Source organism: Halyomorpha halys, unplaced genomic scaffold, assembly GCF_000696795.3.
Source record: "Halyomorpha halys isolate HHAL.00 unplaced genomic scaffold, Hhal_1.1 Scaffold1014.1, whole genome shotgun sequence".
NCBI classification, from domain to species: Eukaryota; Metazoa; Arthropoda; class Insecta; order Hemiptera; family Pentatomidae; genus Halyomorpha; species Halyomorpha halys.
Genome location: NW_027116643.1, coordinates 478029 through 502056, shown reverse-complemented (window position 1 = coordinate 502056; position 24028 = coordinate 478029). Strand labels below are relative to the sequence as shown.

The 24028-nt window shown below is 32.5% G+C and overlaps 1 protein-coding gene across 4 annotated transcripts in view; it reads right to left on the bottom strand.

Annotated features, from left to right (window-relative positions):
• Nucleotides 1-24028, bottom strand: part of LOC106687803 (alpha-1,6-mannosyl-glycoprotein 2-beta-N-acetylglucosaminyltransferase) — a 226440-nt gene that overhangs the window by 10721 nt on the left and 191691 nt on the right. For 3 of the 4 annotated variants that reach the window (XM_067053366.1, XM_067053365.1, XM_067053367.1), the window contains 6 exons: nt 20743-20930; nt 13469-13672; nt 12203-12444; nt 11926-12071; nt 9582-9742; nt 7769-7876 (listed from right to left, as the gene is read on the bottom strand). In XM_067053366.1, coding sequence (XP_066909467.1) covers nt 7769-7876; nt 9582-9742; nt 11926-12071; nt 12203-12444; nt 13469-13672; nt 20743-20930 — 1049 coding nt within the window. The remainder of the gene's footprint in view (nt 1-7768; nt 7877-9581; nt 9743-11925; nt 12072-12202; nt 12445-13468; nt 13673-20742; nt 20931-24028) is intronic. The other variant, XM_067053368.1, reaches the window with a different exon arrangement.

Below are 24028 nucleotides of genomic sequence, written 5' to 3'. Positions count from 1 at the left end.
TAAAGTTTTTAATTTGAACCCAAGCTATCTTTTATATTTGAAATAAGTTAAAACTATTAAAATTCTTTTTATTTTATTTTAAATAATTTTTGAATATTACAATAAATATATATAAGTTACGGCCGAAACATGATAACACCTGACTGGCCATAACAGCTGATTGAGTCAAACAGCTGACTGACATTTATATATAGAAGTACTGGATTCAATAAAGAGCAGTAACTAATTGATTGTTTTCTTTGTTTTAGAGGGATCGGGGAAAAAAATAAAGAGCATTCTATTTCTGGAACCCGTGAGGGTCATTTCAAGCCCTTTTCACTTGAGGATACTTAAGTGGTGCCGAAACTCGGAAACTTTAAAAACCAGAACAATTTTTAGTCTAAAAAAATTTTTTTTTCTTTGTTCTCAATAAATTATGGCCAATAGTGGAATAGTGAGAGCTGCAGTTCTAAACCTTGAGGGTCTGAACTTCAACAACCCACCTCCAGCAGCAGTCGACCAGCCTGTAGCTGCAGGGAACCCACCTCCGGCAGAGATTTAGCCACTACTGGAAGTATCACTAGCGCAAGCTCATACCACGATGCAGAAATGGATCAAACTCCGTACGGCAACCGCTCAGGACTTAAGAAAGGCAGTTTCCGACCTTGAAAGGTTCACGGGGGAGACATGGGAGTTAGGCCATTTCCTGAAAGGGGGGACCTACTGATTGTTCGAATAGATGCGAAGACAGTCGAACGCCTGCTCTACAGTGAGGATGCGAGGTATTAAGGGCAGCAGTCGTTTGCAGGGTGAAAAAAGTATCCTTAATCAAATTCAAGCAGATGAGGAGACACCCTGGAGTGTGATAAAGGCAAGATTGAAGAAGGGATTTGGAAAAGGACAGTGGGCCCCAGAAGAGGACATATTTATGGTGATTAGAGAGAAGAAGAAACCAAGACAGTCTGCTGGGCAGTCTGCCACAGAACTCCTGGCACGCTACAACAGAATCGCCGATAAATTCAGCGAAATGATGGAGACAATTCAGGTACAGGGTCGGATGCAATTCCTATCCAGTGTATTAAAGATTCAGTTGGCAAAAGAGTTGGGGAAGAAGGAAGGAATGCCGAGAGAACGCTCCTTCTTAGAATGTGCTCAGGAACTTTTAGACACAAGTAACCGGGAACAGGAATCCAGAATGGATTTTAAAAAACCAGGATGGATGAGGATTTCATATAATCGGCCAAGGACTACTCCGACACCCTTGAGAAGAAGAGAGTAAAAGTAAAGCGGTCAGGAGAAAATGCTGAACAGGGACAGAAGATCAGGAGAAACCAAAAACCAGCAGCCGCAGAGAAGACTCCAAGTGTCATGATTGCGGCAAAAGTGGGCACCTGGTGGCCTAGTGTCCCCAAACTCGGTGTTTCGAGTGTGAAAACAAAGGACACATCGCCTAGAAATGCCCATATATATTGAAGAAGGAATATGGACGAAGGCGAGCCAATAGAGGTCAATGCCCAACAAGTAAGAAGGAAAAGCCTTTGGCAGAGACTGAGCGGATCGTCAAGTGAGTCGACGGAAGTTTCAGGAGTATCAGAAACTGAAGATGAAGTTGATGAGCAAAGGAGCCGAGGAAATCCATGGAGGTGAGAACCAGGAGGAAAGAAGACATGTGAGATCTGAGGAGGATGTAAGTAGAGAGGCGACCACACATTGAAAAACTATCAAGTGAAAGGAGAGCAGGGCAGTCTGCCTATAATCTGAGTGAATGGAGGAATAAGCTGTCTCAAAGACACGGGCAGTTCAAACACCATTGCTTGTAGAGAAGTACTAGAGAAATTGAGTAGCAAGGGGAGGACACTCCAAGTAAAAGTTTGCAAATTTAAATTAATTACTGTGAGTGAACCATCCATGCAGTGTAGAGGGGGAGATAGGGATAGGACTGGGTAAGTGGGGAGCTAAATGGGACATTTTAACAATTCATGTAGTCAGTAGGATGCCCAGGGATATCAGGTGATTATTGGTTGTGATCTTTTAGAGAATGTGGGGGCTAGGATAAAGAATAGTAATGGGAAATGGGGTATTAAAATCGGACAGAAGAAGTACAGATACCAACAAACAATAGGGACGAGTAGGGGCAGTGACGCAGGTGGTGAATTGGAAGGACGCCATAACTACGGAATTTGATGGCATTTTCTATAATGAAGGAGCAGTATTGGGTGCAACAGGAAGGACGGTTCATGAGATTCCACTAAAGCAGGGTAGAGTGACATATGTAGAAGAATGATGATACCCACAGGCACTTCGGAAGCACATAAGAGAGGAAATCGAAAACTTAATAACACAAGGAATTATTGTGGACAGCACGTCACCCTATAATAGTCCATTATGGGCAGTTCGGAAGAAAGGGTTGCCAGGTGAGAACTAGGAAAAATATAGGGTAGTCATTGACTATCATAAGCTCAATGAGAATACTGTTGATGAGAAGTACCCGATACCGAGATTTTAGGATATCCTTAACAGACAAGGAGGGGCTAAAATCTTTAGTACCTTAGGCTTGAAAGCAGGGTATCACCAGATTCGTATGCACCCAGAGAACAAAGACAAAACTGCTTTTACTTTTGAAAGAGGGCATTAGGAATTTACGAGGATGCCATTTAGACTGAAGAATGTGCCCATAACATTCCAGAGGTTGATGGATGAATTCTTGAGAGGGTTAGATGAAGCAGTATGACAGGTTTGCATGAATGACCTCCTAGTATTTAGTAAATCGGATAAGAACCATGTGAAGCATCTACACAGCTTGTTCCAGAGGATGCGAGACTTTGGGCTGAAATTATCTTGGGAGAAGTCATTGCTTGGAGAAAAACAGATAAATTTTCTAGGAAATACCATATCTCAGGAGGAGGTTAGACCGGATGTGCAGAAGGTATCAGCCTTACGTTGGATGGCAGTGCCGACCGACATAAAAGGAATCAGGAGGTTGTTAGAGGCATTAAACTACTATCGTCGGTTCATTCCTGATATGGCAGAATATCTAGTACCCCTTAATAATTCGCTAAAAAAAGGTAGTTCAATAGCTATGACCCCAGCCATTGTGAGCAATATTTGTAAATGTATAAGCCAGCTGCAGAAAGAACCAGTACTAGCATTTCCCGACTTCCAGAAGCACGTGCTGGGAGCGGTGCTGTCACAGGAGGGTGGGCAGAAGCACATTACAGCGCCTTGGAACGAGAACTACTGGGAATTGTATGGGCAATAGAGCATTTCTGACCCCACCTGTTTGGAAGATAATTTAGGGTTCAGATGGACCACAGGCCCCTGCAATGGGTGGGGAAGTTAAAAGAATCATCCGTGAGAGTCACACGGTGGAAGGAACAGTTAAGCCAGTATAACATGGACATAACATACAAATCTGATAAGGAAAACGTTGTAGCAGATTGGCTTTCGTGAGCGATCATGATAAACGCAGTAGAAGATGACCATGGAGAAACATTTGTAGTTGGAAGGCAGTTCTTGAGGGAGTGGACTCCAGAAGAAGAACAACAATCAGCCTCACCAGAGAACCAGATTAGGAAGTAAGTTCGAATGATGACAGGCTGACGGTAATGGAGGAATTGGAGGATATTATAAACAACAAGAGATACTAGACTATTTGGAAGACAAAAACCACAGAGTTGCTGAAGATGAAACAGAGCAAGTACGGTGGTAGTATCATAGGTGGTAGATCCCCGGAGCATAAAAAGGAGGTAACCTTGGCTTATCACCAAGGAAAAACTAACCATAATGGGCTGAACGAGACTCTGCAAGCATTGTGGCGCAAATATATCTGATGTGGCATGAAACGCACATCCAAGAGATTCTTGGGAAATGCGAGGTGTGCCTCAGGACGAAATATGATTGGCACCCACCCTGTGCAGCTCAAGAAGAGACCCCTACTGTGAATGTGCCGCTCAGTGACTTACAGGTAGATTCTTTCACCTGGAAAGGCTATAAGTGGGTCACAATAATAATTGTGAATAATGTCAATAGATATATTCAGTAAGGTGCCCATGGCATACCCAGTGCAGGACAGATCAGCAGAGGCAGTTTTACAAGCCCTTTGGACATGGTTTCAATTTTATAGCATCCCGACAGAATTTCTTCCGACAGTCAATTCCGTCAGGTCAAAGACCCAAATTCTTTTTGGGATGAGGGGGCGTCGATGAGACTACCGTGGTAATTTGCCGTAATATGATAGGCTTGCAAAAGTTGTGGGCAAAGTCAGGGACAGGATTTGGAGGGGAAAAAGTAGAAGAGTGGCCAAACATAACTTGAATGTCAGAGACCTGATGGGTAGAATGAATATTGGGACAGTGGTATATAGAAAATTGGGGACTAATCGAGGGAAGGAGCTGCAAAGGTATGAGGGCCCATTTAGAGTGATCATCATTCGAGAACATAATATTGTTACAATAGAAAGTATCAAAGAGCCTAGAAAGAGGAGAACTGTCCACATTGAACAGATAAAACTTCCACCAATCACAACATAGAGTGTTCTCATATCGCCACAAGGAAATTAAACTACATAAAATGTATCTATTTTATTTTATTATTTTTTTGTTTTTATTTCTAGTTTCTTTGTTAATTTTGTATAAATAAATTTCATATTTTTTGTAAATATAGTCTTTTTCATGTCATTGTACGAAGAGTTCTTCTTTTTCTTTTTGTTTTATTTTTAAGTTTAATTTATGTATATAGGATTAACTTTGGGCAATTTTATACATGTGCTATTGATATATGTATTTTTCTTGTGTATATGATAGAGTTAACAAGTACTGTATGACTGTTGTTTACTGGCTATAGTTCATTGTAAACAGGTTTCAATTTTTTTATATATTATAATAATATGCAGTGTAAGTTTATGAGGATTGTTCGTAAACTGGTGGGGGGTGTTACAAAAAGATTGTATTTCCCAAATTTTTACCAGTGAGTTTGTTTTATTTCATTATTACAATGTTTGGAACGAGAGAAAATTAGTTTGATGCACTAATAACACAAACAACTACATTGTTATTTGCCACTGTTATACTGATATTATGGATTAACAGCTAAGTATCACATATGCGGTTGGTACCTAATAATTTAATATATTCAGACATCATTTTATTCGACCATTGAGTTCCCGATACCGATGTCTACCAGCTGCTTGTTACCTGCCTTTGGAGAAATGTGAAACTGCTTCATTTTATTCACCATCTATTGAGATAACGAATTTTCTATTGTTTCTCCATGCAGAGATATGTGTAAAATCAAAATCAACCCATGTGAAGAAATATATATATAAAAAAAATTAATTTATCAGTTTTATAATAATTTAAGCTAAATAAATTATTTTATCAGTTAATTAGTTGTACAACTTATTTTTATTTTTTTTTTTTTGTAGTTTCTTTCACCATTATTACTGATTATTTTTATTTGAAACAAAAATTTATTTTTGTTAAAGTTTATGCAAAGTTTTAAGTTTTTGCTCATTAATGATCTTTTATTTTCATTACATAAACCTTAAATGCAACTCGATCAATTCAAGTTTTGATTATTCAAATTTTAATATTATAATTTTTCTTCCTGAAAATATTTTTTTCTTAAAAATATTTTTTTTTTGCTTTCATATTATAGTTAATATTTGAGGTGGGTTCTGATATTTATGTTTGTGTTTTATAACATAGCTCACCTCATATGCCAATAAGAATATTGACATAAAATAGAAGATATTCAAAGAAAAATATTGGTGGTGATATTACATTCCTATTTCAGATATCATTCCTATTTGACTAAGCTCTTTAGATGGCCACCGATAGTTATATAAATTAACAGGTATATCAGAATAAAATATTGTATTTTCAAGATGCACATCTGAATTACATGAGGTAAAACCATAGGTTAACTCTATTTCAGAATAGGGCATTTACATTATGGAATTTTTATCAAGCAATAATCAAATTTTAAATTAAAAGTTAAGTTTCTATTACTGTTAAAAACAATAAAACTATTTAATGTTATAAAAAAAGAAGTTATTAGTAAGCCTCAACTCTTTTTCTATGCTATATTTGCCATAGGTACTTAAAGGAACATAAAGAAATTAAAAGGAAAAAAATCCATAATATAATTTTAAAATGGAGATTCTATGTATTTATAAGTTGAAAACCAAAATTAAGTTTAGGAAGTATATATGCAGTATTTTTTAAACTTACATTTCATTAACATTGGGGTATGCAGGTACTTGTTTCAGGGTTGAAATTATGAATTTCAATACTAAAACAATTTATAACATTTAGTTTTACCTTTAAATTAAAAATTTTAAATTACTGTCTCTAAACGTAGATGATTCTTTTAACTAACTGAGTCATTAGTTTAAATAATATGTATTTTATGGGTTATAAATATATGTTTGGATTTAGAAAGATAATAGACAGCATAAAATGCTTTTAAAAAATGGAAGAATAATGTATCTTAACAAACCCTTTATATAGGTAGTTTTCCATTTTAATAATCACTCTTGCTTACATAATGTTAATTAGATCGGTAAAAATTATTTTAACCAATAACATTATTTTTCTTGAGGAAGGCATCAAGCTCAAAGAAAAAAAAATTACCCCAAGGAAGCTTCCACCACCTATACTTTGTAATGAACAGGCTGATTAAAATGTTAAACAATGTAGGCCTTCAAGGTCAAACCCCCATCTCATTCATTGATGTTCTAATCCTTATCACAGGTATTTTCACTGATGTATAAACCCTTATCATATCTATGTTTATTACCACTATCTTTGAAAGATGGAAACAGCACATAATGTCATCATATATGCAATGCAAAATTGAACTTATTGTTATTGATAAATTGACATATATCAGTTAAATAAGAATACTTTCTTTTTTATCAAAAACAAATGCTAAGATGAGATAAAGATAAAAAATCTCAAAAATGTTGTTTACTTTTTTTTCAATTTTACAATACACAATTATATGTACTACAACGACAAATCTAATAAAAGTTAATAAGTACAAAAATTTAATATTTGGAGTTATTACATAAAAATGAACTACCATTTCTTTCTTTTTTTTTTTTTTATTAATTGCTTTTCTTTATCCTGATAGTTATTAAGATCATCAATTAATTTTGGAATTTGAGTTTTTATTATAAATTATGCTTAACAGTTACTCATATTTATAATTTACTATATTTTTTCAAATAGTTTTTTAACCAAAATAAATCATAAATAGGATTGAAGAGTTTATATGTTGTTCTAAACTAATTTTTACACCTTAGTAATTCATTTAGAGTTTAAAATTAGAATATGGGCATTTGATTCATAAACGTAAAAAATATTGTCTTGGGAAATCATATTCATATAGTAGAAATCTTAACTTTAACTCTATATTTAAAAATATATGATTTCAAATCAACTTTACAATAAATATGAACTGAAATAAAAAATTGGCAATAGGTACAAGCTACATGCTACATACAATGAGTTTATAAATATACACAACATGCAACATGACAAGATATCAAGATGCATCTACAATGATGAGAAATAGAGAAGATATACACAAACTACAAATTTCAAACTATCCATTCAAAAACCTACTGATCAGAACGCAAGGATCCAGGTAACAATGATTTGTCTAATAAAGCTCGTTTGTTTTTCTACCATCATTACAGATTTCTAAAAATAATATTTCAATTTTCAACAGGCAAAATTTTTATAAATTATAGAAAGAAGAATTATCAGACAAATCGGTTCTGTACCTTGTGGTAATGTTGATAGAGGGAGGGCAGTATATGGAATGCCCAGGATGGTGGAACCCCCGCACCAGAGAGGGTTTGGTGGCGCCTTACTGCCCTCAATGCTTCTTTCTATTTGGTCAAAACAGTTTATCATAGCACACACAAACCAGATTTCCAAACTAGCAGCCTCTCATTAAATACAAGAGTATCTAATAAGGCTAATGTACTTAAGCTAATCAAAGCTCTTTCCGATTACGAACGTTTGCCAGGAGAAACAGAATCAATTGTTCATTATGAAGGGAAAAAATAAATTAAAAAGACTAATTGTGAAATTTAAATATAAAAAGAGAACAGAATCAAATAGCAAAAGCTTCAGAATTATAAATATGAAATATACTTTAATAATACTCCTATCTGTTTTGCCAAATCTGTAAAACACCTACGTTATTCAACCACCATATTATATTTAAAATTAGAAAATGAAAAGAAAATAATGTAAAAAAATGTTCCCAAATTTAAATAAAAAATCAAAACTATCCACAAAAAATAAATTGATACTATATAAATCAGTAATAAAAAAAGAAAAGAAAAGAAAAACCTGAACCACTATAACCAATAGAGTCAGAATTTAGTACTTTGTAAGGAAGTACTGTTTCTTAAACAATGGTTGTGTTTAAACAATGAGGTGATTTGATCAAGAAATGCCAGGTTTTTACTCAATTAAGAGTACCCACTTTATAGAGGTTGGGTGTGCCACAAGAGGGTTCCTGAACCCACAGAGTTGATCCATGACTACAGTAACATAATAAATAATTTTCTGCTACAGTCGAATTCAAACCTGGGCCCAGGGGTTAGTACCACAATGCTTTTCTCACTGAGCTGTCCTGCTCCTCATAAATCAGCCATAGTTTCTTCTCTCAACGAGAAACACTTAATCAGATGGTTGGAGAGAGATCCAAAAAAGAAGAGGTGTGAAAAATTTGCTTTTAAAGGGAAGGGGAGAGAGAAACAAAACGAGAATAAGGGCTAAGGGCAGTCAGATGGTGCTATAATGGCAAGATAGTGGAGAGTAGCAGCTCAAGAGTACAGGTCCTGGCAGAACATTCACAGGATTAGAGATCAAGAGGATTGAAGACAATAGAGCTGGAGGAAACAGAGACTACCACTATATGGAAGCCAGATAGATAAGTTTTAATAATGATAGTACTATACTGTAATGTTAAGTGGCAACTAATTCAATATTATCTCCCGTATTATCAATTTCAGATTTATAACCGCCAACTAGTATTCATTTATAACCGTCATGATTATGTCAGCATGTTATTCATAACTTCTTTTACAAATTAAAATATGCCTTATTTGTACATGTTGGGAAAAAAATGATTATTTTAAGCTTATAAACCTCATTTGACAAATAGAATGCATAATACATAAATATAAAATAAATGCGGTTTCTGAAATCTTCATTCACCTTAGAACAGTGATTTCACCAGAAATGTAGCGAAGGAGACCATACAGGAACTTATATCACACTAGTACAAATAACTATTAGAGTATACTTTGAAGAGCCGACTAAAGAAACATGTACTGTTCTAATTGAAGATATAAATAATAATCAGTTTTAATATAAAAGTAATTTTATGATGAATTCTGTTCTCTTTTTGCCATATTGAAGTAAAACAGTGCTAGTAGTAATAGTGGTACATTTAAAGTGAAACAAACAACTATTCACTTCATTAAAAGATACAATGAAACAAAAAATAAAAAAGTGATATTTTACATCAAGAAGATCTTTTATTGAGAAAAATGCATTCAAGTATACAATTGTTTTTACCTTTTTATTGTCACCGTAATAGTTATAAGTTTTGAGGTAGGTTCCAAGTGATAGTATATTACATTGTGGACAAGCTGTACTGATTGATATCTGCATCTGTCTTAAAACGTGAAGAAAGTCTTCAGCCACATAATGATCTTCCTCAAGAAACAACACCAGACCTTCATAATTCAAGCAAAAATCATAACTGACTCATTATTTTTCATATCATATGGTTATATGAAAACATTAAAGGAAAATAACACAAGAAAGGGGAATAATTTAATTTCTAACTAAGATCAAAACACAGATTAAAAGATAGCTTTTTAAGTATTAGTATTATAGAAAGTTAATAAAGATCTGATATAACGTTAATGCAAAGCCAAAGTGGCTTATTTGAAAATTTCGCTACCTTAGGTTTTGTTGTGTTTTGATGCAGGTTTCTATTCTCATTGCAATACCAAAAACACCTAACTGAATATTCAATGTCACCAATTAAAAATACAAAATGATTGCTTATGACTTCTCAAAATGATAAATTAGTTGCAACCTAACATCTGCAACCATAATTGAACACAATTCTCTCAAAAATGTTCATATATGCCACTTTAGCATTGCATTCGAGATATGTTAAACATCTCTTTACTCATTACCTATTGCTTTTATTTTATACTTTTTTATATCATGCTCTCCAATCATATCTTTGAAGAATGATGTAAAAACTGGAAGGTTAAAATAAATCCCAACTAATCCCATCAAATCACCTTTACCCTTTATTATAAATGTACAGACTGCCCTACAGTATTCTTTGATAATATTCCACTTATCTCTGTTGAAGATCCACAGCTTCTGACTACATCTGGACATAACTTGGAATCCTCATATAGGATTGAAATGACAGGATATTACACATCAATTCCAACTGAAAAATGATCCAAGCTTCCTATGCATTATAAAAGACTAATCTAGTTGGCTACAATAACGCCTATCTGGACATAATGAGTAGAGCTTCGGTCTCCAATTAACCATTAAATTCCTTCTGTATTCAATTCTCACAATTTGAAGTCCTCAATCCTCCTTACTTTGTCACAAATAAAATCATCCATAAAGACATGTTAGCTTATCTTATATGTAGCTGAGCTAGCCCGAACCAATTCATGTCTATCCTCCCACTCTAAACTCCTTAACCACTTGAACCTACTAGTTTCTAATCTTGCTTCCTCTTCTATTCCTGAAAATCCTTTGATCTCATTTCTAAATGTTTACTTATTGTTTTTCCATTTATAGGTGTGACACAAATTAGTGTAAGACAATATTATCTTCCTTTTACCTTATTTATTAATACAAATTAGTTTATAATTTTGAAATAATTATGAGAAAACTTTTATTCTCAGCTAATCTTGTAAAAAGGTTTAGACTGTCTATATCCGGAACACCCCAAAATTTCCTGCATCTATTTCTACACAAGCACTTTACAAAATCTGGGTATGTCAGTTACATTTCATACAGTTTCAAGTCACATAGGAATCGCTGGGAATGAACTAGCTGATCCAGCTGCAAGAGAAGAACTCGCATTTCTGGGACAAAGTAAAGCAATTTTAACTCCATCAGAAATAAGCACCTTCCCCTCCCCCCATGAAAAAGAAATAAAAGATAGATGGCAATCTTTGTGGAATGAAAGGCCAAGGAGTAAATTAAAAAGGACATCAACCCTGGGGTACCTCCAGCCGGAAGTGTTGACAGGAGGTCATACGAAAAATAATTTTACATCTTTTCCAAGAAGCTCTGATGAAGGTTAGAAACTCTAGCTGAAACGTTGGAACTAATAAATAAGTTTTTACTCATTTGTGTTTTTCACTGACCCCACCCCAAACATTTTCTTCTCATAGATAAATTAATGGCATTGGTAGCCAGTGATGTTTTACACAACCAAACAAATACATACAAACAAACATATTCTCCATTCTCCCATCCCTATGCAATCCTAATGTACTTATTTTTATCATATCCTAACATCACTATTTTCAACTTAATCCGCATCTTCTTTTCTTAGCCCTAGAGAAGGGCTTCAAATTGTGCTGAATTGTCTTTATACATTAAATAGCTTAGCACTACTTTTTTCATTTTATTTGATTGCTACCATCTTCTATTACTAATATATCATAGTTAGCATTTGCGTAAAAACAAATCTAATGGTTGGGTAAATCAATAAGCACAAGAAACAAATAAATCACATCTAAAATTCTGAGGAATAATAAGGTTAGTAAATAAAAATACCTTCATTATCATTATTTATATGAACTCATGATTTTAACAAAAACATATGGACAAGAATAAATTCTTAAAAAATTAATATATCAGATACCTGTATGATTTCTAGTAACCTCCAGCTCATTGAAAACTCTATTTGCCTTCCACCACCAGTGATGTTTTGTTTGAGTGAATTTAGCTTCTCTATAATGACCATAGAGATCTGGATGGTCAGCATTTGTACACTTTAATATTTGAGCCCTGAAATAAGACCATCATAAATAATTAGGAAAAATATGTTCCTTAGATACTTTAGAAACAAAAGGAATCAAAGGGTACAACCGATCAATCTCTCATATAGGAATAATAATATGTAATATTAAAAAACTCACTGCTGATAATTGATATCCCTCGGACAGTCCCCTTTAGATTGTCCAGGAAATGTATTGGGATGTGTTTGAATGGAGAGAGGATAGAATATCTGCATGACCCTTGCAAAGTCTACGCTCTGAACCAGCTCATTAGCTTCTGGGTCGTAAAAATCATGGGAGAACACTATCAATGTGGCATCGATGCCTTGAGCTTGAGCTAGGCTAACGATGAGGTGCCGCAAATAAACTATTCTCGTATGAACCTGCAATGAAATAATTATTGTAAAGCAGAAACAAATTCAAAAGAGAAAATTCATCAAACAAGTTTTTTCTGAAATCACTAATCAGTGAAAAAGAATAAGGAACAGGCAGAATCATTGTATAATTGATGTAAACTTTTAAAATGTCAAGTTAATGTTGTTCAATTAATCCAAGATTTTTTTTTTTTAATCATGTTTCAGCCTTAGTTTAAAAAAAAAGTTTCTTGGTTTTATTAATAGAACCACACTAAATTTCAAATCTCATATCTACATATCCACTACTATAAGTTATTAGTCCATGGTCTGTCCAATTTTAGAATATTCCTTTATTTGGTATCCATATCAGAAAACCAATAATAATTCCTACGTCTTTTTTGGTTTCAGGAAACAGGTACCTTTGGGGAAACTTCAACACTCTTTACTTAAAATTTTTGGTCTAGATAAGCTTTCAACTCATAGATTTGATTGCGATATAATTTTTTTTTTTATAAAATTCTTCTATAATATTGTTGATTGTCCAGATCTTCAAACCAGGCAACATTTGACTTTAAACTCTCACAAAGTTTAAATAAGCATTGCAGTTTACCAAGAATGATGTTCAGTGTTAACTCATTACCAAATGATGTTGAGTTTATCACAACTAAAAAGTAAACTATGCTAAATTTCAAATAAATATTACTGAATTTTAATTAATATTACTTTTTACTGTTTCTCGCAGTAAATTAAATGATATATTCAATAGGAACTAAACTGTTTTATTTTCATCTAGATAATACATCTATTAGGTTTTTCATTCTATTAATCATTTCTTATATAAATTATATTATATATAAAGACATAAAATAATATTACATGTTATATATCATATTCCATTTATATACTAAAAATTACAATTTATGTTTGAAATTAATGTCCTGTTTCTATACATATATTTATATTGATGTATTATATGTATCTAAGTTGTAATTATTTCTATATGTAACTAGGTTTATCCCATATAAATAAATAAGTTAAAACTGATAAATACCTGGATAACAATAATGATGGTGTCATTCTGAACTGGTCCAAAAATATCTTCATTGATAATGGTTTGTGCTGCATTGTATCTATGAATGTTCCTCAGAATTTCCTCAGGCATCAAACTTCGTCCTTCCCAACTGTCATTACCAACAGTACTATTGTACATGCTGCTTACATTCTTTGGTTTTGCAGTCAGGAATTTGTGAAGTACCTAATTAGTACAAACAAAATAATTAAAGTCCACTATTTTGTGTAATAGTTTTGACTAGAAGGAATAAAATATTTATTTAAAATAATGTTTATTGACTAAACGAATTGAGTAAATATTCAGATTTTTGTTTATATTAACTATTGATCATCATATATCGGATATTGAGAGAGCAACTTTCAGTTTCATCTCTATTTTGATTCAGTAGATCCATCTTTATTTTGTAATTTTATAATAAGTTATTACAATAATATAATAAGCAGTTATAATACATAGCTAAATATTTAATTACAATTTTACATTTGTCTCTCCCACCATATGTAAGTTGGGTCATATAATAAATCGGTGTATAAAATAAAAATATATTGAACCAGACTTACAATTTTAATTTTAAAAAAATGTTTATAGCAACAGAGGATGAATTAATACATTGAACTATATAACCACTTGAATATGAGAAAACAATTAAAGGTATGCTCTTATATTGATAATTGGTATGACAAACATATGAAATTGTAATTAAATATTTAGCAATTTATTATAATAATTTATTCTAAAGCTGTTTAATAGAGATGAATATAGTAAATATATACTGAAAGCTGTTCTCTCAGTATGCGTTAGTAAAAAATATATGATATGAAACTGTAAGAGGTAGTTAACATGAATAAAATGAAAAAAATAAAACAGTATAATAACAAGAAAATATCGAGAAATTTTTATTTGCTTGATCATTAAACTTCTACATTAAATAAGAAATAAAAATATGACCCTTCAATTGTACAGTGTGACTACAGTTTTATATATTCATAACAATTTAATGGGAAAAAAAAGCAATCCAGTATATAGAAGCTATTTATATAAAATGGTGAGAGTAGTATTAATATTCAGTTAAAGCTTTACTCATCATTTCTTTCACTTATTCTGATCTTGTGACTGATATTTCATGCTTACTTATCCCAAAAAGCAATGCAAAGAAGTGGCGTGAAGAAAATTATCGTGTTATAAAAGAGTAAAAAAAGACTCCATCCAATGGAGGGACAGCATATACCACAATTCTCCCAGTCTTCAGTAATTGAAAACAAATTGCCTCTTTATTCATCGATCTGTGCCCAACAGCAAAAGGGATCGTCATGCCGATTTGTTGTACTGGATTAAAAGCTTAAAGTTGAGAAGATAGCTATCGAAATGAAAAACAAACTATTTAGCGAGAATCAATAAAAAGAAGCTTGAAGTAAAGGTTCAATGCCGATACCAGCAATAATCCTCGACTTCATGTGCCATGAAGTGGTCAAATTTACGATGTCATTCTATAGTATAAATGTGGAAGCAGAGGCGTCGTTATAGGAGGAGGTAGGAAGGGGGCGTCATGTTAAGTTAGGGAGGACCATCTCTAAAATGGTTTTAATCACGGAGAAATGTAGACATGTTATATTATGATGTCTAAATGTAGACATCTTACAGGAATACATTTACATTACGTAATCAATATGTGTAGCATAATTTGTCGCTTTGCTCATTCTTCAATAATAAGTTATAAATCCGGTACAATCTTTCCCGTTTTTGCTGAAGGCAGGACCGTCCTTGAGGTAGTGGGAGCCCTCCAGATTAGAGAACTTATTTTCTGATCAGCTTTGGGTTATCAAAAAAAAAAAATAATAAACTGTGTATTAGTTAAAATCATTACTTCATTAAATATTTGAAATGCAACAATATTTAAAAAAAAAGTTAAATTTTAAAAATCATGAATTATTTATTTAAGTGCATCAGTTTATATTAACATCACTGATAAACTAATAAATCTATCTTGAATTAGTTTTTCCTCTCAGTTCATTCTTAAATCATTTTAATTTATTGATCACAGGAGTTTTCCTGTGGGACGCAGTGCCCTGGGCCCTTAGTGTAAACTTGGCAATGGTTGAAAGATCTCTACGCAAAGAGTGAGACAGAAATATAGAGTTATTCCCTCGGTAAGTAACGTGTGAGATTGAAGAGCAGGCGGGCTCATCACACTGCCTTCTTTCACTTCTTCTTTTTTTGCCCCCCCTCCTCTCCCTAAGCATAGAGTCACCGCGACCTAAAAGGCCTATTGTGCGCCGTCCAATAACCTAGTCAGGACAGGCCAACAACCCAGGTGAGTCTGTTATATTATGAAATTGCTAAGCCGGGATGAGGAAAAACCCCACAGGTACAGGCCAAGTGGAAGAACTGTATGGTAGTCCATGTCTCTTTTGTGTCTTAGTAAAAGCTATCGCAGCAACTATAGTCGTGGAACTATCGCCGTCACCGTGGATCCTCCACTTAGTTCCTCTTGAAAGAACCAGTGAACGAAGACACAATCTCAATAGTTCGCGGAACTATATTACTTTTACTTTCTTCTCTAGAATTGACTATGCTGCTTTTTCTACTCCTACTAAAACTGGATTTTTTTTAAATGGATGAGACATTTTTTAAAGTCAAGCCGTCATCTAAATTAAAACCAGATACAATAATTCTCATTCATTAAGAACTAATAAATCCTTCCTCAATTCATTCCGTGGGACCACCATGGGATAGAAGTCAATCCCCTCAGGCTAGATTTGAAAGGCATCAATGCAGTTACAAGGTTGCCAAGATGTCGCCTGGGCTACAGATGAACCTATTGATTTATGTTTATGAAGTGCGGGGTGTACCGTTCTGTACGAAATGAAAACAAATGGTGGTGGTTTAAAAATATGGTCCTAAGATTCGCTGCCTGTTGTAGTAGACGCTCTTATATATGCCTTTGGCAATAAAGGAATATAAAAAAAAAAATACGCCGTCAACACATCTTAAAACTAAATCGATTTCATCGGCTGAAAATGGTGAATGAAACAGTGCGGATAAAATTTTAAAACAATAAGTGAGTGATGAGTCAATTTTGGTAAGTTGAGAGCTATTTTTAATTTACATAACGACAAAATGAAAATGCAAAATTAAATTTTTTTATTTAAGTATAGAAGTATTTTATGGTGGTAACAAAACTAAAAAAAAAAAAATTATTAGCGAGACTAGATAAAGATAGCTCTATTTATCTCAGAAGAAAAGACGAAAGGAACTCCTCAATACTGGGCCGGACTAGGTCCTGGGCAGTTTGCCAAACATTAAACAGAACTGCATTGGCCCTGGAGTCCTACCAGGTTTTTATTAGCTCTCTTCTGATACTTAAATGCCAATCTCTCTGTAGTTTCCTGCCTTCAACATTTGACTACTTCGTTCCTGAACCGAGAAATAGTGGCTAATAACAAAAAAAAAATAACAATTACTTCTACTTCTCATGATAGATAATAAAATATTGTCCTTGTCAAGTCAGAACATAAACTTCTTGTTAGAAAGAAGTAGTGTGCTAATAAATATAATCAAACCAAATAAAAAATCAATTTTGACAATCTTATTGTACATATATATATATATAGAGAGAGAGAGAGAGAGATATAAAAAAGGTATTAGACAGATCCTGCTCATTCGCGTTAATCCAGTAAAGTTCAAAGTATACTTTAATATTCCCTGGGCAATACTGGGGAAAGCCTAGCTTAAATGAGTTGCCATCTCACTGTCAAATATAGGGTATTTTTTCGTTGTAGCTTGGCCATTACTCATTGAATGAAATGTTATTAACTTCTTTGAGTGACTTACTTTGGTATTGCCACTACTAAATATTTTGAAAATTAATTATAATTCTATAGTTTCTTTAGTCCCATTTTAAATGGATAAGCAGATTTGGACTTACCATGTCTCTAAATGCGGAATTAAGATAAGAGTTATCTAAAAATCAAATTCTCTTTTCTCAATTTCTGAGTCATATCTGTAAAACCGTATGATTAAATATTGCGGTTACTATATAACCTCTACCCCGTGTTTATTTTTAAGTTGTATCAATAAAAATGTAAGAATTTTAACAATTACTTAAATTAATAGAGAATAAGAGACATAAATTAATGAAGTGAAACTTCTGTACAACGGTCATCCACGGGAAAGTTGATTTTGTCCGTTACATGGAGGTTTCCGTAAAGAAGAAAAGAACACAAAAATCTCTACCGTAAAAACGTAAAATACCGTAAAAATCTCTACATCAGAGGACATCGCATCTCACCCATCGTTTTTTTCAGAACACATATATATATAGCAGAAAAAAACATTTATGTTTATAATGGACATGCCTAAAAGGTACGGCTCATTATCATATTATAAGAATTCTGATATATTGGAGGCATCTATTTTGTGATAAGATTCAGTCTCGTGCGACCTATTCTCAGTCTAGTCAGTACGGCCTCTTCTCTACATTTAGGGCTGGAGGCTTTCCAGGGTTTGACTACTTTTTTTTTTATAATTTTTTGTTTATTCGTAGGGATTTAATTAAAAATAGATTGTCATTCATTTAAAATTTCCTTTCCAAGAGACTTGCCCATTCAGATGGAGTTAAAATTGCTGCACTCCGTCCCAGGAGGGCTAGTCCATTTCTTACGATTTATACGTCACTTGAAACTCATATAAATTTAACTGATATATCCAGCTTTAGGTCAAATAATGCCATCTATTAGAATAGTATGGACTTTCTTTAGTAATTAAGAAAGGAAGTAAGGAACACTTGTTATTTCTATAATTTTTTTCAATTTCTAATGTCCAACAGATTAAAAAAAAGATTGAATTTAAGTTAGTATAAAAGCTCATTGTAAATTCAATTATCTCATTCAGCTATTTAAAAAACAACAGAAAATTAATTAAGCTGATGATAAAGAGTCAGCTTATATTGCCTAATTGACTAGATGAATTATAATCAATAAATATAGATAGTATCAGTGAAGATAAACATTTCCTGGCCTAGCATGAAAAAATCTATGCCGTAATAAGGAAGTCGCTACCATAATGGGAGAATCCGGGCTGTATTAAACCCGAAGACATGGTTAATAAAAGGGAAAGGAAGAGAAAAAAAGTGGAAAAGAGGTAATAAAAGGAAAGAGGGAGAGAAAAAATGGGAAAATGGAGGGGAAAAAGAGGTAATAAAAGCGGGCATTAGCTATCGTTACGGTAGCGCAAATATTATCGATAGCTCATCATATTCAATAAAGGGAGAAGAGATATAGTCTTATGTTACCCGTGGGATTCGAACCTTGGCCATTTGTTATAATGTTTTGTCTAATCAAAATAAATGAGGAAAAAGAACTAAAATGTTTGCCCTGAGTTGGCAAGCGATTTTTCCTCTTCCACAGTGACTGAAGAGCCTCTTAAGTTTATTACTTTATAGATTTAATGAAAAACATATTGTTATAATCGTGTTCTTATAAATTAATAGTAATAATATTATGAATTAATAACATAAATTAATGTAATGACACTTGCCCCTCCAAGCATTGGTCATGAAAATTGTTGTTCATATATACGAGTATGAACTGTTGTCAGCACTCATAATTGTTTAATTTCCTACCATTTTTACTTCTTCTTCATACTTTATATCTCTTTTCTGTATTATATAACATCCCGTCTATTTTATAATCCATCTCCATTCTATGACTCCTTTGTTACTTTTATTATTTCTCAGTTTATTTTATCATTCCTAAGTATGGTTCATGATAAAACTGATAGAAACACTAAGCAAATCAGCAGCTATAGACCCATCAGTTTATTCCTCATTTTTGGAAAATTACGGGAATCAGTTATAAAAAAACTTCTTTCTTCTTTTTTTCAGTGCATCGAAATTATTCCAGATTTTTAATTTGGATTTGAGTATGGTCATTCCACTTCTCAGACTATCGGAATTTATAATAAACGGATTCAAAATGAAGAAACACACCCTGGTAACGTTCTTGGACTTCCAACAATCGTTTGAAAAGGTCCTATACAACCTAAAGAAAGTAGACACTCCGAAATACTTATACAATATTCTGAGCTCATTTCTCAATGGTAAACATTTTCTGTTCGAATAAATAATACAAATTCTACCCTCAGACAAATCCACGCCAGTACTCCACAACGTTCAGTCGTTTCTCGCATTCTGTTCAACTTCTATCTTCACGACGTCATCCAGTCCCCACATACCTCAATAACTATGTTCGCTGACGATACAGCAGTGTTCTCTCAACATGATGATATAATAATAGCTAGGAATACTTTGCAGAGTCACCTTGATGCGGCATCCTATACAAAAATGAAACCATTAAAATCATTTTAAATTAAAGTTTTCAGAATCGCAGTGGATGTCCATTGGTTTTAATGAAATATCCAATTGCATCGGGAACTACAAATTGAATCAATAGAAGACTACTTCATAAAACGGTTCATAAAATTCCACTTCCAGTTACCGAAAGTTACAGGAGCAGTGACTTACAGCCTGGAAAATCCAACGTCATCAGGAAGACTAAAGCCCAAGCTGCTCCAGGAGATCCTGTTATAAATTTTATATTTATCTATTCTATTATTGACATAGCTACTATTTATTTATTTTTTCTCTTCATCTTTTTCTCAAATTAACTTGTTGTTTTTGTCCTCCATTAAAAGTAAATTATTTTATAAAATCTATAAATGTCATTATTTTTGTTATTAATTTTTCCCTTTCTCTCTTCTTAAGAATTAATGTTTTTATATATTTATTTTATCTTAATTTTTTTTATATTTATAAAGTTGATACCCATCCTTGATTCCAATCACAGATCACCAGTTTGGATTCTGAACATCTCACTCCATTATCTAGCAACTTAAGACAATTATATGGCCTACATGGACACACGGAGTTGAGCTTTATAATTGGGGTTCCATTAAACCTCCGAATTCCTCTCTTATCCAATCCTTACAATCCAAAAGACTCCTTACTTAGTCACAGATAAAGTCATAAACGGCAAATAATTTTTAATGTTTGTTCTATTATATATAAACATATTCTTTTACCCTTTTTATTTATTTTATACGATCGTTTATTGCTGGTCTGACACTTAGAATATTTGTTATAGATATATACAGTTACTTGATGTTTGAATATTATATATTATTATCACCTAGGAAACTATGGTTATTTTATACTTTTTGTTTCTTACAGTTTAATCTGTAATAGATATTTTTATTACCTGTGGGACCATGCTGAGGATGAGGGCGGAGTCATTGGCGGATTCCTGAGTGGAGACGTCCCTCGGACTGGAGAGGCTGGAGACATGAAGCTGGAGGCAGAGGAAGAAGAGCGGTATAAGGAGGAGCAGTGCCCTGAGGCAGGGGAACCTCCTGCGGCCTACCACCGTGACCCGCACCCTCACCACCGCTGCAATTACATAGTCATCATCACCACACCTGTCATCTTATTGCCTAGTCCAAGGGCCCAAGGGGGGAAAAAAGGCAGTTATTTCGCCCTAATTTTTTATTACTTTCATGAAAACTATATAAATTTAAGAAATTGCAAACAAAAATCATTTTTAAGTTCATTCAAGTGAAAAATAAATTGCACGTTATTTTATGTCAGTAAATGGTTCAATTTGAACCAAGGCTATACAGTGGATACAGTTAATATCATTCAAAAGTTCACACCCCTGAAATTTATTTTATTCGTAAAAAACCTACAAACTTCATTAATTATTTATTTGAAGCTCCATATTCTTAAATAACAACAATACAAAAAAACTTCATAGAATGTCATTTAAAGTACTGTAGATTTTATAAAACATGAGCTTTTATAGATCTCTTTACGTTTAATAGTTTTCGAGATACAGTTTTCAAAAGGTGACATTTTTTTTTCTTCAAAATAACTAAAAATCACTATGTTGTGTATTTATTTTGGCGAATATCATGGCAACTGCTACTCCTACGAAGATAAACATTATAGGCCACTTTATAGTACCTTCAACTAGCTTTAATTTGATCGGTAATAGGTACACATCTAATGATTCCCAAGATCATTATTAGCATTATTCATTAGTTATAAATAATAAAACAAAAGTTTTATTTCCAACAACGAGAAACCAACATTTTGATAATGTATTTGATATCACAGAAACTAATTCCCCAACTCCTATACCTACTTATCAATTTAGAACAAATAGACAACTATCTGTCGTTCGTAGGAGTAATATTTTTCCATATTATTTGCCAAAATAAATTTACAAATATTGTCTTTTTTTTATTTGGAAAATAAAATTTTATAAATATAAAAAATTATCTCGAATAATATTGAAGGTAAACAGCTCTATTATGGATCCACATATTAGAAAATTTACTTTACTTTAAATGATGTTAAGTTTTTTAGTGTTGTAGATAGTTTATGAACAGACGCCATTTTTATTCCTCCCTCTATTGTTGGCAGAGTCATCAACTTTACTACTAATTGTATATAGTTTTCATTAAAATAATAAAATAAATTGAAGTATTCAAATTTAAGTAAATAAATAAATATTGGAGTGGTAAGCATGATCCCCCCGGGCTCTAGGAATAGTCCTTCCAAATCCAAAGTGAAGTAGGTTTTATTGCATTTTAACATAAATATTGGGATATACACCACTTTGGTTTCATACCAAGAAAATTATACACAATGACAGATATTCCAAATAACAACACACCTATAAGAAATTAAATAGTAATCAAATGTTTATGTATACACCATCAGATGTCCATATTATAAATTTTATCTAAAAACAGTTGGGTGAACGTATGTTATTATAAAAGAATGTCAATAAAAATAATTTCATTAAATAACACTAAAATAAATAAAGATTTTTTTAATAGTTAATTAAATCCTAAGAGGTCATTGGTAACACTTTAACAAATTTTATGGGTTTTTTTAATCCCTTTCCTGGTCATTTCTGACATACAGAATACCAACCTATTCTAACCATGGTGATGGGAAGGACCACCACAGAAATAAAAGTCGTCGAACTGGCGAGTTAATGAGCCAGTTCCAGTTGGTTCTTTAACTCACTCGGCCACACCTGATGGTTATCAATGTCTTTTCACATGTCTATATTTACCCTTGAAATTAATTGCATTAATATATTGACGCAGCTAAGATTCTCAATTAAATATATCATAAATCATACAATTTTTGACCTACAAAATAAATTAAAGAAAAAGCCAATATTTTACCCTATTTTGATATTTATGCATTTCATTTCATTTTTCCAAAAGTGGGGCAAAGTTTATGGGTACCAAGTGAGCCTTTGCACCATTTTCTAAAAACCTGGGAATCAACATCTGATGCAATTTAAGGAAAGAATCACTATAAACATACTTGAGTAAAATAAATTAATAGAAAAAATATTTCTGTTCGTAGATTGATATAGAAAATATCTGGGGGTTTTTTCAAGTATAATATGTTGTATAATCTATATTGTTTTTCTAGGAAAAACCCTCATTACCTCTTACTCCTATATTAAATCATTGGGCAAAGTTTCGGACATCTGACCATCATCTGGTCCTGTCTACAATCAAGTTGAAATATTTAGATCAAAATCTTATACAATAATTTCCAATTCATAACTATATCGCACTGTATATTTAAAACAACTATTATATGAAATGAGAAAAGTCAATTATTATACATACGATTTGTATTAATTTTTAAAAACTATAATTTATTCCTTAAATTAATGCTTCACTATAATATTTAACAAAATTAATTTTTTTTAAATAGATTATTCCAATTTTTAAATTATACCTATTAGCAAATTTCTTTCTAGTTCCTATTATTATTAAAATCCCCATCTGTAATTAGACTGTGCACTTTTATTTATTACAGCATGTTCTTTTATTTATTTGAAAAGGTTTAGTCTTATTCCACCCCTATTTGTTGTTATCTTATCTATAGAAAGAAGAAAAAGATTACAAAATATTGAACCCCTAGACACAAATTTAATAATAAACATAATATTTTTAAAAGATAAAATATAGATATAACATAAAATAAATCAAAGTAAAAACTTTTTAAATAATTTGTATCCAAATTAAGTCTTGAGTCATTCTTTATTATTCCTTCAAATGTTCAACGTTTCGGCCAACAAGTAAAATAAATTGTATGCTAAGAAAGTCATAATAGTGTTAAGTTAATTTGTAAATAAAAATTTTAAAAGTTAATGAAAGAGTGACAAATAAGGGTGATTTGATTGAAATTAATGACCTAGGCAGAAAAGTCTGTAAAATTTTTTTAAATTATTGGACGTGAGGTGTAAATTTATATTTATTATATTTAAATTGTCGTTGAGAATTGCCGAAACTTTAGGCACTTAAAGAAATAATAAAGAATATTTTGAGACTTTACTTGGGTACAAATAATTTCATTTTAACATAAAAACCAGACTCAAAAAATTGGAAAGATTATGTATAAATACAAATTTATATTCAATATGAATCAAGATCAAAATAAATCCAACTTAT